At 35.8% G+C, this 16,685-nt stretch overlaps 1 protein-coding gene across 1 annotated transcript in view; it reads right to left on the reverse strand.

Annotated features, from left to right (window-relative positions):
• Positions 1-288: 288 nt before the first annotated feature.
• Positions 289-16,685, reverse strand: part of PIK3C2G (phosphatidylinositol-4-phosphate 3-kinase catalytic subunit type 2 gamma) — a 289,697-nt gene continuing 273,300 nt past the window's right edge. Inside the window, exons 32-33 of the mRNA XM_036301543.1 lie at positions 8,545-8,670; positions 289-704 (exon numbers count right to left, since the gene is read on the reverse strand). Coding sequence (XP_036157436.1) covers positions 552-704; positions 8,545-8,670 — 279 coding nt within the window. The 3' untranslated portion in view covers positions 289-551. The remainder of the gene's footprint in view (positions 705-8,544; positions 8,671-16,685) is intronic.

Here is a 16,685-nt window from a genome sequence, read left to right on the forward strand (position 1 = left end):
AAACGACAAAGAAGTTTTTGCCAAGAATTGTATTTAAGTAGATCCAGCATTTATGCTTTGTTTTCCTAATAGAAAATAATATAACATTCTGCTGGAGTCTATCAATACCTATGATCATGAGTGGTTAGGTAGGTATACATATATTGAATTCAAATGTGAGAAATTTATTGCAGACATAATTATGTCTTGATTAATTGATGAGATTTATTTGGCTGTGTTTCTTAAAAAATACTATATTACTTTTAACTGTAAGTGCACAATTAAAAGAAAGCGTGAATGTACATTTGATTTAAAAAATGTATTTAAATTAAATGTCTTTTTATTATTTTACATATTGAATTTTATACAAGCAATTGACTTTCTCTTTAATGAGAAAGGATTCTAAGAAAAGAGTGAACTGCAGTTAGAGAATAACTAACTATAAAGGACTGATTCTGATTTCTTTTTCTTGTGTCCTTAGTACGCTACACTATTCTTGACAACAAAAATATCCTACTCATGTGATAGAAATACAAGCAATTAATGAATAATGCATATGGTCACAGCAATGGTCAAATTATACTGTTTCCTAGTGGGTACCATTTTTCTTCATTGAGTGGGACATTACAAAGTTGGATGTTAATTGCTCCCACAAATGTGGCTTTGCTCTTCACAATTAGCATTAAGACATGTCCTTGGAGCTCTGTGACTTCATCATATACCACCTGAAAAGGTAGAAGAGTAATGAAAATATAACTCAGATATGCGAAATGAATCTTTAAAAAATATTGCTTTTAATAAAAACATTTAGATCCTAATATTTTGTACCTTGGCATGGATAGGTTTATGTTGTTAGAATCCTTCATTTCTAACTCTAATTTTGAAAAGCTAAAGGTTTGGCTAACATAATGAAGTTTAATGAAAGAATATTTTTAGAAGAAGAAGCTTAGACTATACTCTGATTTTATTAATAATGGTCCATTCCAAATTTAATAAAACAGTAAATTATTCTCTGGAAAGAAATTTAAATACACTTCACCTTTAACTGTCCTTGAATTTTCTGTGCAACATGGGAATTTGAACACTACCTTTCTTTGTCGAAGGCTAATGAGGAAAGCAGACCAGTTTCCATGATTTCTTTGTGTTACTTTAATGCAGTGCAGCAACATTTCTTTCTACATGTGAAGAAGTCACTCTGTGGTTACTATCATTTATTTAAAATTGCTTTATTTTTAATTATGAAAATATGTGCTCATTAAATAAAATATCAACAAAACAAAAAAAGAACAAAGAAAGAAAGGAAATACTTATATTTTTGCCATTGGGAGATAATTGCAGTCAACATTTACCTGCTCTTTTTGTTTTCTATAAATAATCACTTTTTATGAATCTGAACTGTATTTAAGTTGTATATACAGTTTTCTGTCTTGCTCTTGTTCCCTTACTAGAAATGTAACCATTTTCTGAAAGGAATATGTTTAACTGTGTTTTATAATATCCAGGAAGTAAGTAAGTCATAGGCATTACCACTGGGTGCCTGCAGTGGCAAAGCAGCTAAAAGTGTAGTACTCTCATTTTTAAGAAATTAATTATGCATCATGTGATGGGGGGTGGGGGAGAGAGCTGTGTGTAAATCCAACGTGGTTCCCAGGGAAACTCCTTAGAATACACTTAGAAAATCAGTTTTGTATGCTGCTTCAAACTTGCTTGCTTTTATAAACAAGCTACAAGATAGAAAAAAGTGTTCTCTATATATGCAAAAAAGAAGCAGAGGAAACAACTTTGGGGAAGTCCTTTGAGTCAATTGGGAAGCTTCCTCGGTATGTGTGGATGTAGTTTCTGGTCCGTCATACTGGAATTTGCCTACAATTTATGAAACTGTTAAGTTATCAATGAAATTCAGTTCAAAATTTGCTAACTGCTCTGAACAATGATTCACTTGTCAAGTAAATAATAATTCAATGAAGAATGTGAGATTCAACATGATATGTTAGCCGTCTACCCTGCTTCATGTGACAGACAGCTCCTGCCTACGTCTTCTTCTAGAATCGTACTCACTTTCCAGACAGGAGAGTGTCTTTTCAGTTTGCCTTGGACTGCTTATTCAAATAATTCCATTTTGTTCATTGAGCTCCCTGGGATAATAAAGAATTTTATAGGCTGCCTTAAAAAAATCCCCAAACCGCACCACTGTAATTAATCTTTTTTAACTGCAATGGATGCCCAACATGGACTCTCAGAACCACTCTCTCCTCCTGGATTTGTTCTTTTCCAGGACTTCAGAGTAAGTTCCTTCACCCTCTCTCTGTAGTGGCTATTTTGAATTGTCTAAACTGGTGTCCATTTTCCTTCCACAACACTTTCAGCAGATGAACCTGTGGGGAAGCAAAGGACTTGGCTGGAAAGTCTGTAAGGAGGATTCTCTGAAAGGTGGGAGGCCTCTAGGGGGACCTTGATAAACACAGTAGACCCTGCCTTGACTTTTCCAAACAAGTCCAAGCCCTTAGGTGTTTTTCTAGAATCTTTATATTTATTCCTTAAACATCCTTGTTTTAAAGACACTACAGATACCTGTGTCTTCTCAAGGACGCTTACCTTATGGAAAGTATCTAATAGTTAATTTTAGTTCAAGTTATTACTGCAATAAAAGGTTAAGGAGGCCCCCTGACCGGTTTGGCTCAGTGAATAGAGCACTGGCCTGTGGACTGAAGGGGCCCGGGTTTGAGTCTGGTCAAGGGCATGTGCCTTGGCTGTGGGCATATCCCCAGTGGTGGGTGTGCAGAAGGCAGCTGATCGATGTTTCTCTCTCATTGATGTTTCTAACTCTCTATCTCTCTCCCTTCCTCTCTATAAAAAAAAAATCAATAAAATATATTTTTAAAAAAAGGCTAAGGAGGCAGGTGAATGGGGCTGTGTGGTTCCTTTAGCCAGGCAGTCCCTTAGCCCTCTCTTTCATAGAAACCTGTGTCAGAGTAATCATTCATCCTTAGCTCAGGGTCTGCTGTCAGCCCCTGCATGAACCCATCTCTTCTCTCATAGAGAAATAGATGAAGGGGCCCTCAAGATATATGAAGTCAAAAAATAGAATAACTAAGCCTTAGGCCTTTAGAAAAGTCTGGCTTAAGAACTCCGTGAATGATATAAATAGGCTCTAATGATGTAACTGTAAAAGAAGCATATATATTATTCATATTTACATGAATCTGTTGTCAATTATGTTTTCTTATTTGCATAATGGTGATAATAATATTTACCTTTTAACATTGTGGGGAAGAATAAATGAGATAATTAACACAAAACCTGGTAACTATTAAACACAAATTATAGCTGAAAAAGATCCATCAAATACACAAGAAAGAACAGTATTCTTGGAATTTTGCATTAGTTGACTGAAGAAAACACTTCAAGAGAGATTTGAGTCTCCCAGGCATTTAGCAAGCTGAAATTCTCAAGATGTGACCCTCGAAATTAATTGCCTTCCTAGTTAAAATACAAACATTTAAACTCCAACATTTATATTATTTTATGGATTTTCCCTCTTTGCTTTATTATGCATAATTTTTTTAAAAAGTGCCTGGAGTTTTATAGGCATGCAATCATTGCACAGCCTAAATGACATATGTCTGTTAATTTTTTAACTGCACCCACAACATTGTTTAAAAAAAATCAAGCATTCTTTTCATGCAATGAGTAATTAGTGAGTAATGCTAGAGAAGTAAACAAATGATTATATTCTTTGAAGCATTTTCATCAAATGATTTTATATGTATTCTGCCATCACATAAACAGACCCAAATTGCACAGCTCTTTTGATTTCACTTTCTGGTACTTTTTTACCCATAGGCATGAGCCAAATCTTCATTGCCTGCTGACAAATATTGAATTTGTGGGTTTGAAATTGTTATACCAAGTAGAAAAATGATGTTTGAGATAATTAATGTCTATTGATTTATATACAAGCATTCACTGTGTCATATTTGACACCAGGGTCTAGTGAATAGTTCTAAAGTGAATTTTAATTGCAATGGGAGAACAATAATATGGAAACGGAAGTGTATCTAGTACTGGTGGGAAGAGGAGTGAGGAGGCAGGATGATGAAAGAGGGAGTTCAAAACCACTGAGAACAGAACTCTGTGGGTGGAGAGAGGGAGGGATAACAAAGCATAGTTCAGTGGACAATATGGACTTTGGAATCAAGAAGTTTGGTACCTAAAATCTAGTTGTGTGGCTTTGGTCAAATGTTTGACCTCAGGGCCTCAACGTCTGTATTTACAAGGAAAATTTCCATCATGTTCTGAATAGCAAGTTTGCAGACCATACAGGTTAACAATAGCCATTGCTATTGCTTATTGAGTGTACCATGTACCCAGTGTTATGCTAGGTATTCATACATGTTCTAAAAGATACTTTAAGGTATGTAAACCACAGATTGTTTCTGCTCTGTCCTTTCTAATTCCCCCTTTTGCTTTACAATAGGATAATATCAAAGAAAGGAACACAATGTAAAAAATACATGGATTATAATAAGATAAATTCATTGTAAGATAGAATCTGTATTTCTATTGAATCATTAAAAAACAGTGATGACTTTAACCGGATGCCAAAGGTAATAGAGTGAAAAGAGCAAAGCCTTTGAGCCAGAATCCCAGCTCTGCTTCTTAAAAGCTGCAATGCAGTTCTGAGCATTCCTACCACTGGTCCTCCCCCACCTTGAACGCAGTCATGTCTACCATTGGGATTTGTGTAAGATGGGGCTTTTCAGGGACACTGCTGGCAAAGCCTATTAAGACCCACTCTGGGAAGTGTCAAGTAGACAAGCATGGCTCTGTGTGCAAGCTTTGGTATCTGATGGGTGGGTACTAAAGAGACACTTGGCAATGTCCCTGACCCAGCCTCTCTCAGGGTTGGGTCTTAGGAAGGGAGAGGGCTATGAATAAAAGTGGAAAGAGAGATATTTTCATGAAAAAACTTTGTAAGACATTGGTGATGCGATGTAATAAACGCTTTGTATTCCTCATAAGAGATTTATACAAAAAGGAGAGCGAGGTCATTCTCTTCCACTTCCCAGAACAGTGCACGGCTTTGGCAGTTTGAGAAATCCCAGCCGTGACTGAGTGGCTAATGTAATAGCACTCAGGAAGCAAAGCAAGGGAGAAGTTAAAACATTTGGAGTAAGTCTCAAAGGCAGCAGTGAAAGATAGAGGGGGGTGAATGCTGCAGGAGCTTCATCCCGAAGTCTTAGGGACCATTTAGGGAATACAAGCTGCCTGATGTGACTGGAGAATATGGCTAACTATGGGACAATAAAGGGCATCAGCACACGATTATTGACAAAGGTGCAAAAGACATTCAATAAAGGAAGCACTGCCTCCCCGACAAAAGGTGCCAGAGGTATTGGCATTCATAGACAAAAAAACAGAAATCCCAACCTAATTCGCACTTTATTTAAAAAATTAACTCAAAATAGATAATGTACTTAATATAAAATGTAAAACTATAAAACATTAGAAAAATATATAGAAGAAAATCTGTAAGAGTTATTGCCAAGTGAGAAATTCTTAGACTTGATATTAAATGCACAATCTATAAAAAGAAACATGGATAAATTGGACCTTATTTTTTCAAAAAGCTTTTACTCTATGAAAGACCATGTGAAAAGGATGGAAAGACCAGCTCCAGAATAGGGGAAATATTTGTAAACCAAATATCTGATGGAGAACTAGTATCAGGAATGTATGAAGAACTCTCAAAACTTCACAGTAAAATGCAAGCTATCTAGTTAAAAATGAGCAAAGACTTTTCCCCAAAGAGGATATACAGATGGTAAATAAGCACATGAGTAGAACTTGAACATCATTTGTCATTGTGTAAATGAAAATTAGGACCACAAGGACATATCACTCTATACCCATTAAACTCAAATAAAAAATAGTGATAACACCAGATGCTGGCATAGATGAAGTTTCTACTGGATCACTCATGCACTATTGGTGGGAGTGTAAAATGGTACAGATAAAGAGTATGGCGGCTTCCTAGAAAACTAAATATGACATTACTAGATACCCCATTAACAACTTATGCTCACACAAAAACCTATCCACTAATACACAGCAGCTTTGTTTGCAATAGCCCCAAGCTGGAAAAGACCCAGATGTCCTTTCACGTGTGAACAGTTAAAAAACTGTCCTACCTCTGCACTGTGACTACCACTCAGCAGTGAAAATGAATGAACTAGTGATACATGCAGCTGCTTGGGATGCATCTCTATGAAATAAAAGTGAATAAAAAAAGCGCATCTCAAAATGTTCCAAGCTGAATGATCCCATTTATAGAATGTTATAAACAACAGGTTTATAACCTGGAGAACAGGGTAGTACATAGTTGCCAGTGGTTTGAGAGATTGTATTGGAGGGAGGGAATACAATCCGGACACAATAGGGTAGCACCAGGAATTTTGTAATGGAACTGTTCTGTACCTTGCCTGTACTGGTGGTCACACAAATCTATACATGTGATAAAAATGTGTAGAACTGAGCACACACACACACATACACAAGAGCACATGTAAAACTGGTGAAATCTGAATAAGATCAGCGGATTGAGTTAATGTCAATTTCCTGGCTGTGATACTATACTATAGTTAGGAAAGATGTTACCATTTGGGGGTTAGTGGTTAAAGAGTATTTGAATTCTTTCTGTATTATTTCTTCCAACTGCCCATAAATCTATAAGTATCCCAAAATAAAATTTAAAAAGCTTATGAGGATGATATTGCTCCAAGAGACAACTAAGGAAAATTACCGAGGCAAGTTTTAAGGGCTATGAAAGTCATGTTTAGAATTTTTGACATTATACAGTAGGCAGTAAGGGATCTTTGAAAAAATGTAAACAGGAGATTAATAAATATGACCAGTTTTTGAAAGACATTTTAGGTAGAAATATGAAAGATTCAATAAAAAAACACAAGATAGGAGTCCGATAGAAGGCTATATAGTAGCCAAAGTTATAAGAACCTCAAACAAAGAAAGGTAATGGTACAGAGAGGAGGTGATAGACTTAAGAGGCAGGAAGCTGCACAAGTAGAACTGACAAAACTTGGTGACTTTTTGGACATGTGAGTGAGACAGGGAGATGTCAAGATGTCATTAGAAGGTATCTTTTGAGATGGTAAACAGAGGAGGTAAGCCAGATTTAAAAGTGGCTAGGAGGCCTAGGTAGTTTGGCTCAGTGGATAGAGTCTGATCAAGGACACATGCCTGGGTTCCGGGCTCGATCCCGGTGTGGGGCATGCAGGAGACAGCTGGTCAATTATTCTCTCTATCACTGATATTCCTGTCTCTCTCTCCCTCTTCCTTCCTCCCTGAAATCAATAAAAATATATTTAAAAAAAAAATGAAAAAAAAATTGGCTAGGAGGCATTGAAATGGAGCTCCCCAGTGAAGTGCAGGTCAAATGGTTAGGAGAGAAGCCAGGGCTTGAAGAATAGATTCAGATGCAATCTAAATATAGGTGATAAATGAAACTTTGTGGAATGCAACATAATCTGAGAAAATAAATATTCAGAAGAGATAAGGGTAGACAGATGATAGAACTCCAACAAACAACACTACTTTAAGAGGAAGAATGTAAATGAATAAAAATGAGGGAGTGGTTACAGAAGATAGAAGGGAATTAAGAAAAGGTTAAACTCAAGAAACAAAAGGGAGGTGGCAGGAAGGGGGGCATAGCCAACAGGGTTGCTGTGTAACTTCAGGAGAAGAGAGCCTGAGGGCTCAATGGATTAAGTAGCATCAATTAAAGTCAGAATCCGAATTGCAAAGGATTAAAGGGTGAAAAGGAAGTGATGAAGTGAGTGCAGGCAATGTAAGTTAATTCTGTAAAAGTTTGGAGATGACATGGAGGAAAGGAAAAATGGGATGCTTTAGAAACATTGAGTTGAGTTTGTTTTGTTTTCTAATGATTTCTGAACAAGGATTTAATGGATGAGACAGTTTAAGAAGAACAAATGATCAACTGAGCGAGGTACAAAGAAATGGGAAAGATGGAATCAAGAGAAAAAATGTAGGATTTGCCTTAGATAAAAGTAGGGCTTTGGATGTTCAAATTGTATAATACAGATGAAATAGTTATATCTAGTATAAATTAACTGTAATTTAATTTGTATTTTGCACTTACATATTTTTTGTTTTGTTTTTTTTCAAATGTGATTTTTTGAAATGTGTCTTTATATATAGGTTAGACTATGATAAGACCATTAGGTACAATTAGATGGAGTGAGGGATAATATTAGTATATGCAATAAATATTACATAGTCTTAGGCTCTTACCGGAGTCTAGCCACAGTTTGAAAATTGGTGCATGAGCACTTTGAAAGCAGTATCAGTATTTGACTGTTCCCATAAGCTCTAGAACAGTGATCAGCACACAGTGGCTATATTTGGGGAAACGTCTACTGTTCATGTAATAATGCTGCCAATTACTGCAAGTTTTCCATATTTGGTTGTTAGGCTGAAAAATGGTAAGAAATATACAAAAGGACAGAACAAGAGATGAATCATACTTACAATTTCATTGTAAGTGGGGTCGGTACATTTTGGAACAGATTTTGTTTTCCTCCTACGGACTTCACTGGGATATGGTAAAAGATAAAATTCAACATGTGCGCTGGGCGTGGAGCCATCTGGGAGATGCTGCAAAGGAAAATGGTCATAAATATTAATGCATGTTGCTATCAAAGAAAACAAACACATAGCTACTAAATATCTAGACCAAAGGCAGGGTCGAGATTTATTACCATCCCTCTGTTTATCAGAAAATAAGGAAACAATAAAAAAGAAATATATTATTGTTCAGAAATAATTCCAGGTGCAGTTTAAAAGAGTAAAATTGTCCATCTTAAATTAAGTGTTGTGTCAGGGAACTATATTTAAAAGCCCACTAAATATAACTCATTTTTTGCAGTAAAAACTAAATTTGCATTTTGACATAAATGGTCAAGAAATGAATATAAGCCCCAGGCTTAGACAATAACTAAGTGCCTCAGGATACTGTATACCACTTGAAAATCAATAAATTCAAGTTTAACACATAAAATAAGATGTAGTATTTTATGACATGTATATTATGATATTAAATTTTAAAGTAGAATTTAATTATAATATCTATTAGACCTATAACTTTAATATACTTATAAGATGGTTATGATAATTTTATTCTCTAAACTCTCCTAAAATATATTGGATAATCCTTTTTAAATTGTGTTGTATGGAGCCCCCAAAGTAGCCTAAGTTGTAGCCTGAGCAACGATGGCAAATGGGTGGATCTCTGGATCCTTTCTTCCCATTATTTCTAACCACTGCCCCCTACCCTACTCCCTCCCTCATACTGGCTGCAGAATTTCTCCCTTTCTTATTTTCCATATTTCCTTTCTTTAATTTTTAACTAGAGACCAAAATTCATGCACGTGGAGTCCCTCAACCCAGCCTGTGCCCTCTTGCAGTCCAGGAGCCCTCAGGGGATGTCCACCTGCCAGAGGTGGGAGAGGCTCCCACCACTGCCGCTGCGCTTGCCAGCCGTGAACCCAGCTCAGGGCTTCTGACTGAGCCATGCTTTCCCTTGTGGGAGCACATTGACCACCAGGGGGCAGCTCCTGTGGTGAGCGTCTGCCCCCTGGTGCTGAGTGCACGTCATAGCGACCGGTCATTCTGCCGTTAGGTCAATTTGCATATTAGCCTTTAATGATATAGGATATATCATTTAAGGAGTGAGTCCACTATTTATAAATGTTAGAAACTACCATGTTTCAAAAAAATGGGTACTATCTTTGTAATCTTGACCAAATGGAGAGTCAATAGTACTAAAACTCTGAAAGTATGGTTTAATAAAATAAGAAATACTCATGTAATTTAAAAAGGAGGATTTAAACATCAACCTTGAGAAATTAAGTGCTTATTTTGACTACATTCTATAAAACTGATAAAATTCAACAGTACGTTTTATTGCTCTGAATCACAGACATTTACATGTGAACATTCAGTGCCACCTCCAAACTCTTTAGTTTTAATTCTGTATCTTTCTTTGTCACTTGAAAAAGCATATTGGGAAGTAAGAAAATATGATATATGTTATTACAGCGCTAACTTTTATTTAGTTCTAATTTACAAGGTAAAATTATATTATTGGAAAAGTTCGGACCTTCATTATTCACAAATTATATAAAATACATCTGGACCTATAAGGCAAAATATGAAGACTATCAAAACTGGTGCTTTAGATGGAGCTCAAGGTATCTTTCCCCAGTTAAAACATTCTCCTCAGAGGAGGCACTCTGAAATGTATCAGTGACACAGGAAGAGGTTGCTAATATTTGAGAGGATTGATGTGTGTGTGTGTGTGTGTGTGTGTGTGTGTGTGTGTGTGTGTGTGTGTGAAAAATGAATGGAGTAAAGTGTTTTGCTCTATGTATTTCTTTTAAAAAATATTTTTGGTTTCAGAGAGGAAGGGAGAAGGAGAGGGAGAGATAGAAACATCAATGATGAGAGAGAATCATTGATTGACTGCCTCCTGCACACCACTACTGTGAATCAAGCCCGCAACCTGGGCATGTGCCCTTGACCAGAATAAAATCTGGGACCCTTCAGTTCACAGGCCAACTCTCTATCCATTGAGCAAAACCAGCTAGATCCTTTATACATATCTTTCTTATGTGCAGTGGGGCTTGTTTTTTACTATATCTATAATCACTGTATGCTCCAACTTAGTGATTAGAATCATGGTTCTGGAAATGACTTATTGATTTCAGTCTGGGCCCCCCAACTTGCCAACTATGTGACTTTTGACGGTTTCTTAACTTTTTAGTGGGTCAGTTTCCTAACCTGTTAAATGAGGATAAAGATGATACCTATCTTATATTTAAAACATTAAATAAAATAAACCATGCAATGTAAGGACAGTGCCTAAATTAGAGTAAGACAATAAATATTTGATACTACTTTTGTTTTCTATAAATTAAACATAAATATACAATATGTACTGATTGGACAAGATATCCCTAAAGTACTATGATGTTTATGAGAGGGTGTGAAAGCGTTCAACTTTGACACTACTGATATTTGGGGCTAGATAATTCTTTTTATTTTTAAATATATTTTTATTCATTTCAGGGAGGAAGGGAGAGGGAGAGAAAGTTAGAAACATCAATGATGAGAGAGAATCATTGATTGGCAGCTTCCTGCACACCCCCTAATGGGGATAGAGTCCACAACCCGGGCATGTGCCCCGACCGGGAATTGAACGGTGACCTCTTCCTTCATAGGTCGATACTCAAGCATTGAGCACACTATCCAGGGATAGATCATGCTTTTAAGTCTCTGTGATGGGGGTTGTTCTGCTACTGGCATCTAGTAGGTAGCATTCCAGGTGTTTTAACAACACCCTGAAACATTTACTAGAATCCATCCATACTATTCTCCCAGTTAGGATAACCAAAAATGTCTCCAGACAGTCAGTGCTGTCATCTGGGGGGCAAAACTGACTCCAATTGAGAACCGCCAAATGCAGATGATTCCCCCAAAGAAATCTCTCATTCATGCTTAGCATCCCAGCATAGTGAACTGTGAATGTTTCCTCCTGAATGTCTTCTTGGTACTCTTATATAAGCTCTAGTCAAAATCTATTTTCTATTCTTCCTCACCCCTCCAAAGCAGATTTTTTCCAACTTGTTAAAATTTTATTAAAGGATATTATTTCTCTTTGCTGGGGCCTCCCTTTGATTTTCAAATCCAAGTATGTATCAAGATCAATATCTTCCCTTTGTGCCCAGTTCACCTGCCACCACAGACCTTTACTCCCTAGCTTATTATAACTGGATTTTAAATACTTTTGATGCCCTAGTTTTCCTTCATTCATTTTGTTCGTCACTGTTGCATTTAACCTTCCTGTAAAGCTGGTTTGATCATGTCACTTTCCTGCTCAAAACAATGAAGGATTCCCAACTGTTTGAAGAATAAACTCCCAATTACAGAAGGAGAAAAATCTTTTGTGTATGAACCTTTCCCAAGCATTTAACAACTCAAGGTTTTGGCTTCTATTTCTAAGTTAGTGTCCTTGACAAGATTCTTGAATATCCTGAAGTTTATAGAATAATAGAACAGTGCAGGTTTCAATTAAAGACATGGGTGCATTAGATCTGAACAGTGGGATTAGTCCAGTGATGGCGAACCTTTTGAGCTCAGTGTGTCAGCATTTTGAAAAACCCTAACTTTGGTGCCGTGTCACATATAGAAATTTTTTGATATTTGCAACCATAGTAAAACAAAGATTTATATTTTTGATATTTATTTTATATATTTTAATGCCATTTAACAAAGAAAAATCAACCAAAAAAATGAGTTCGCGTGTCACCTCTGACACCCGTGTCAGAGGTTCGCCATCACTGGATTAGTCTGTCATTAGCAGATTTAAATGCAGGCATTGATTTCTCAAGTCTCTAAAAGACTCTTTTTTCAAAGCAGTTGTCTTATCAACACTATTATTTTTTTTTTCTCTTTTTAGTGGTACCAATATTCTGTTCCTTAAAGATCTCAGATAATTCATTTTAAATATCACTATCTCCTCATTAATACTTCTTATTTCTTCCTTTACTGTTATGTTTATGTAAATTAAATTTTACTTTAAAATGATTAAATAACCCCCCTTGTCTAAATGATTAAATAACCCCCCTTGTCTCACCCTAGGATGTTTTACTGTTGCTTTTTGAGACCTTCACAAAGACTTAGCACTTTGATTTCAAGAGTCATAAGGCTTAGGGATACAGAGTTCTTAGTTTGACCCTCAGTCTAAACAATGAGAACTTGCTGTGTCACTCAGAGGACTTCCTTACCCATGGTGGATTGGAGTCAAGCAACACCGCTACTTTCTCCCAGAACTCTGGCTAGTGTTTTTACTGTGCTCAGAAGAGAGTGTAAGGTCCTGTAAACTTTATTTTATTGTTTGTAATAACTTTGAATTCTATACGTTCTAGATTTTATGTTAAAATATTTATCATTTTATATGTTTTAAGAATAGTTCTATGTGTGTTATCTTCCTTATGAGATTAGGTATTCTTGCCTCCCTCCCCCACATTTTTCTTGAACTTTGCCCCATTGGTTACACTCTACCCTAATTTCACCCTCAGTGAATGAAAGCATGTTGAAAGCATGGTTAAATTTATCAAAATAGGGAAAAATAAAAGTAAACAGTAGCATGTTGGTATAAAAGCAAAACCCTATATGAACTTTATTTAGAAGGCAAATAAAACCATCTCCCATTGTAAGGTATGAGAGCAACCCTTCAGTATTTTTATATGACTGTATGAGGAAGATAGTTTTTCATCCATAGTAATAATAATAGCTACCACATAATGAATATATACTTAATTTAAAACATTCCCTTTAAATATTGCTTAAGCTAGTATTACTATCTTTATTTTATTGAAAAGGTTTTTCTTATAAGACCTCCATGCTCTTCACCACTACCTTATATTGACTCTACAAAAAGATGCTAAAGGAAACTGTCAGATTCAGATAGAAAGGCCTTCTAGATCAAATTTTATCAGGAATGTGATAAAGATACTGATTTAAAAATAACAGACACTTTGGAAATTTCTATAGATTAATTCAAAACTTAATTGTATTAAATATGTTATCTTTTTTTTAAATCCTCACCTGAGGATATTTTTTTCCCCATTGATTTTTAGAGAGAGTGGAAGAGAGAGAGAAAGACAGAGAGAAACATCGATGTGAGAGAAACATCGATGTGAGAGGAACACATCGATTGGTTGATTGGTTGCCTCTGCAAGCACCTGTCCAGTGCCATGGCCTGCAACTGTGGTATATGCCCTTGATCAGAATTGAACCTGGGACCCTTTAGTCGACAGGCCGACACTCTATTCACTGAGCCAAACCAGCTAGGGCAAGTTATCTTTTTGATGAATAATTTATGAGAGTTTTCCATCAAGTTTTTTTTTTTTAACGTAAACGTTTTCAGTCATAGGATAATATAAGCTTTGGTAGAAATCAACTAATGATGATTAAAATATGATAGGCTATAAAAACCTAAGGTCTATGCCAAAAACAAAACAACACAATAAAAAACATTTTCCTCTTCTATGTGCCTGCCAAATTGTAATTTCTAAACTCAGACTTTCCATCATGAAGAGGGTTTTTAAAAAAATAAAATGCCAATGTACGATAAAAGTACACCTGTAAAATAAAAGTCCTTGTGATACATGGTTTGTTGTGTGCTTTCCTTAAAGAAATCTCATCTTTCACTAAGTGTTACTTAATATAGAGTGGGATAATTTTAAGTCCTCATGGATTAAATTGGGGTAGCCTTCTGCTTCATTTCACACCAATTTAAGTCTTTAACAGAACTCTAGTCCTCATTAGGTGATTTCTAATAATTTTAAATAATCAATTTAAAAATAAAAATACCACGTGACTAGCACTTTGGAGGGCAGCAAGAAGACATGGAAAAGTAACTGAAATAGTTTCTGCCCTCAAAGAACTAGCAAACATATTGTCACGATCATCTTGACATATGTAAATCATCTTGATATAGATATATATATTAAATAACAATATAGTTAACAACTGGACAGAAATCAGTATAGTAGATAGAATTCCATTTCTGACTCAATACATACATATTGAATGGCTTCTAGAAATTCTGAATTCTAATTGGAACTCCAGACTTTGTTATTAAGTATTTTGTGAAATTTGGTGTTTCCACTTCATAGTCTTAATAGCATGTAAGAAGTAAGGCTTTAAACCTCATTTATTTTTTTTACAACCTATTCAATAGGCAATCTGAAGAGTTGTTTATGAGTTAGCTGGTAATTAAAGTTTTTCACAGTTGCACTGAACTGCTTTAAATGATTTCAAATCTACTAACTCACCTTCTATCCTCAAGTGCTGAGAAAATTGTAGAAACAAAAGAGACAGATTATGTTTTGTTAGTCATTACTGAGGAACTGCAAATAACAGATGACATACGGAAAGATTTGATGTTATCCTTGATATTAGGGGAAGAAAATGGATTGTAATAAAAGCAGAAACTAGTAATTTAGAATTAAAATATGAGGATTTTTTTTTAAAATATATTTTATTGATTTTTTACAGAGAGGAAGGGAGAGAGATAGTTAGAAACATCGATGAAAGAGAAACATCGATCAGCTGCCTCCTGCACATCTCCTACTGGGGATGTGCCTGCAACCCAGGTACATGCCCTTGACCGGAATCGAACCTGGGACCTTTCTGTACGCAGGCCAACGCTCTATCCACTGAGCCAAACCGGTTTCGGCAATATATGAGTTTTATGTGCCTCAAATATATGCCTTGATATTTCCTTCCTAACCAGGGATATCATGATTTAAATAAAGATATAGGTACATGGTGTACAGGTTTCAAAAACCTGAGTATCAGATAATCAGGACTGAGTTATGAGGGCCTGGAATGATAAAATGTATCTAACAAGTTTAAAAACAATTGAAAAACCTGAAACAATAAAACACAAAGAAGATAAAACTTAGGGAAAAAACAACAACACGCAATGCCAAGTTCTTCTTTTGTGTCTGGAAAACTGACTCTGCAAATCCAGAATATTAAAAACTTAATTATAGCACCTGGGAAAACTTTTAAAAAGTTATATATTACTAGGGGCCTGGTGCACGGATTTGTGCACTGGTGGCGTTTCTCGGCCTGGCCTGCCCCCTCTCGCAATCCGGGACCTCCTGGGGGATGTTGGAGAGCCGGTTTCAACCTGATCCCTCAGGCCAGGCCGAGGGACCCCACTGGTGTGCACCAGGCCTCTAGTATGCATATAAGATCTTTGATTAATCTCTTCCATGCCTGTGCATTGAGAATATATATATATATATATATATATATATATATATATATATATATATTCAATATATCCATGTGCCAGAGATTGCTAGCTACAACCTACTATACAGTTACCTATCTCTCTATCATCTATCTATTATCTATCTATCCATATGCATAAGAAACTTACTTTAATATAAAGAGAAAAAAGGTTAAAAGTAAAGGAATGAAAGTGGTATACCATGCTAAAAATAATAATAAAAACCACCTGGATTATTTATATGAATATCCAACAAATATATTTAAGAGCAAAAATACTATCATGAATAGAAAGGTTCATTTTATAACAGTAAAAGGGCCAATTAATCGAGTACATAATAATCATAAATGTTCATACAATATTATAGAAATTCACAATTACAGTTGAATATCTTAACACCTCTCTCTTAATAATCTGTAGGACTAACTAGAATACAGTAAATTGTAAGGCTATAAAAAATTTGACCAACATAATCAACCAACATGACCTAATTGACACCCATAGGACACTCCACTCCCCCAAAATTGAAACTACAGGATGAACCAAGATAATAAAAGTTTCAATAGTTGAGATAAGGCAGTGAATATCAAATGGATGTACATTAAATGTGATGATAGAGGCCAAAGGGAGGAAAGAATCATCAGGAGCAAGAGTGACCCAGGAACTTCAGAGAGGATGAGAGGTTTAAGCTGAGCCCGAAAGTTGAGTTGCATGTAGAAGGTAAATGGAAGGTAAGTAGAAGTATGACATGGTCAGCTAGAATAACATGTGTTTGAGAGGGGGATATAAAAGTTAGGTTATA

The sequence above is a fragment of the Myotis myotis genome, unplaced genomic scaffold, assembly GCF_014108235.1.
Source record: "Myotis myotis isolate mMyoMyo1 unplaced genomic scaffold, mMyoMyo1.p scaffold_m19_p_3, whole genome shotgun sequence".
In the NCBI taxonomy this organism is placed as follows: domain Eukaryota; kingdom Metazoa; phylum Chordata; class Mammalia; order Chiroptera; family Vespertilionidae; genus Myotis; species Myotis myotis.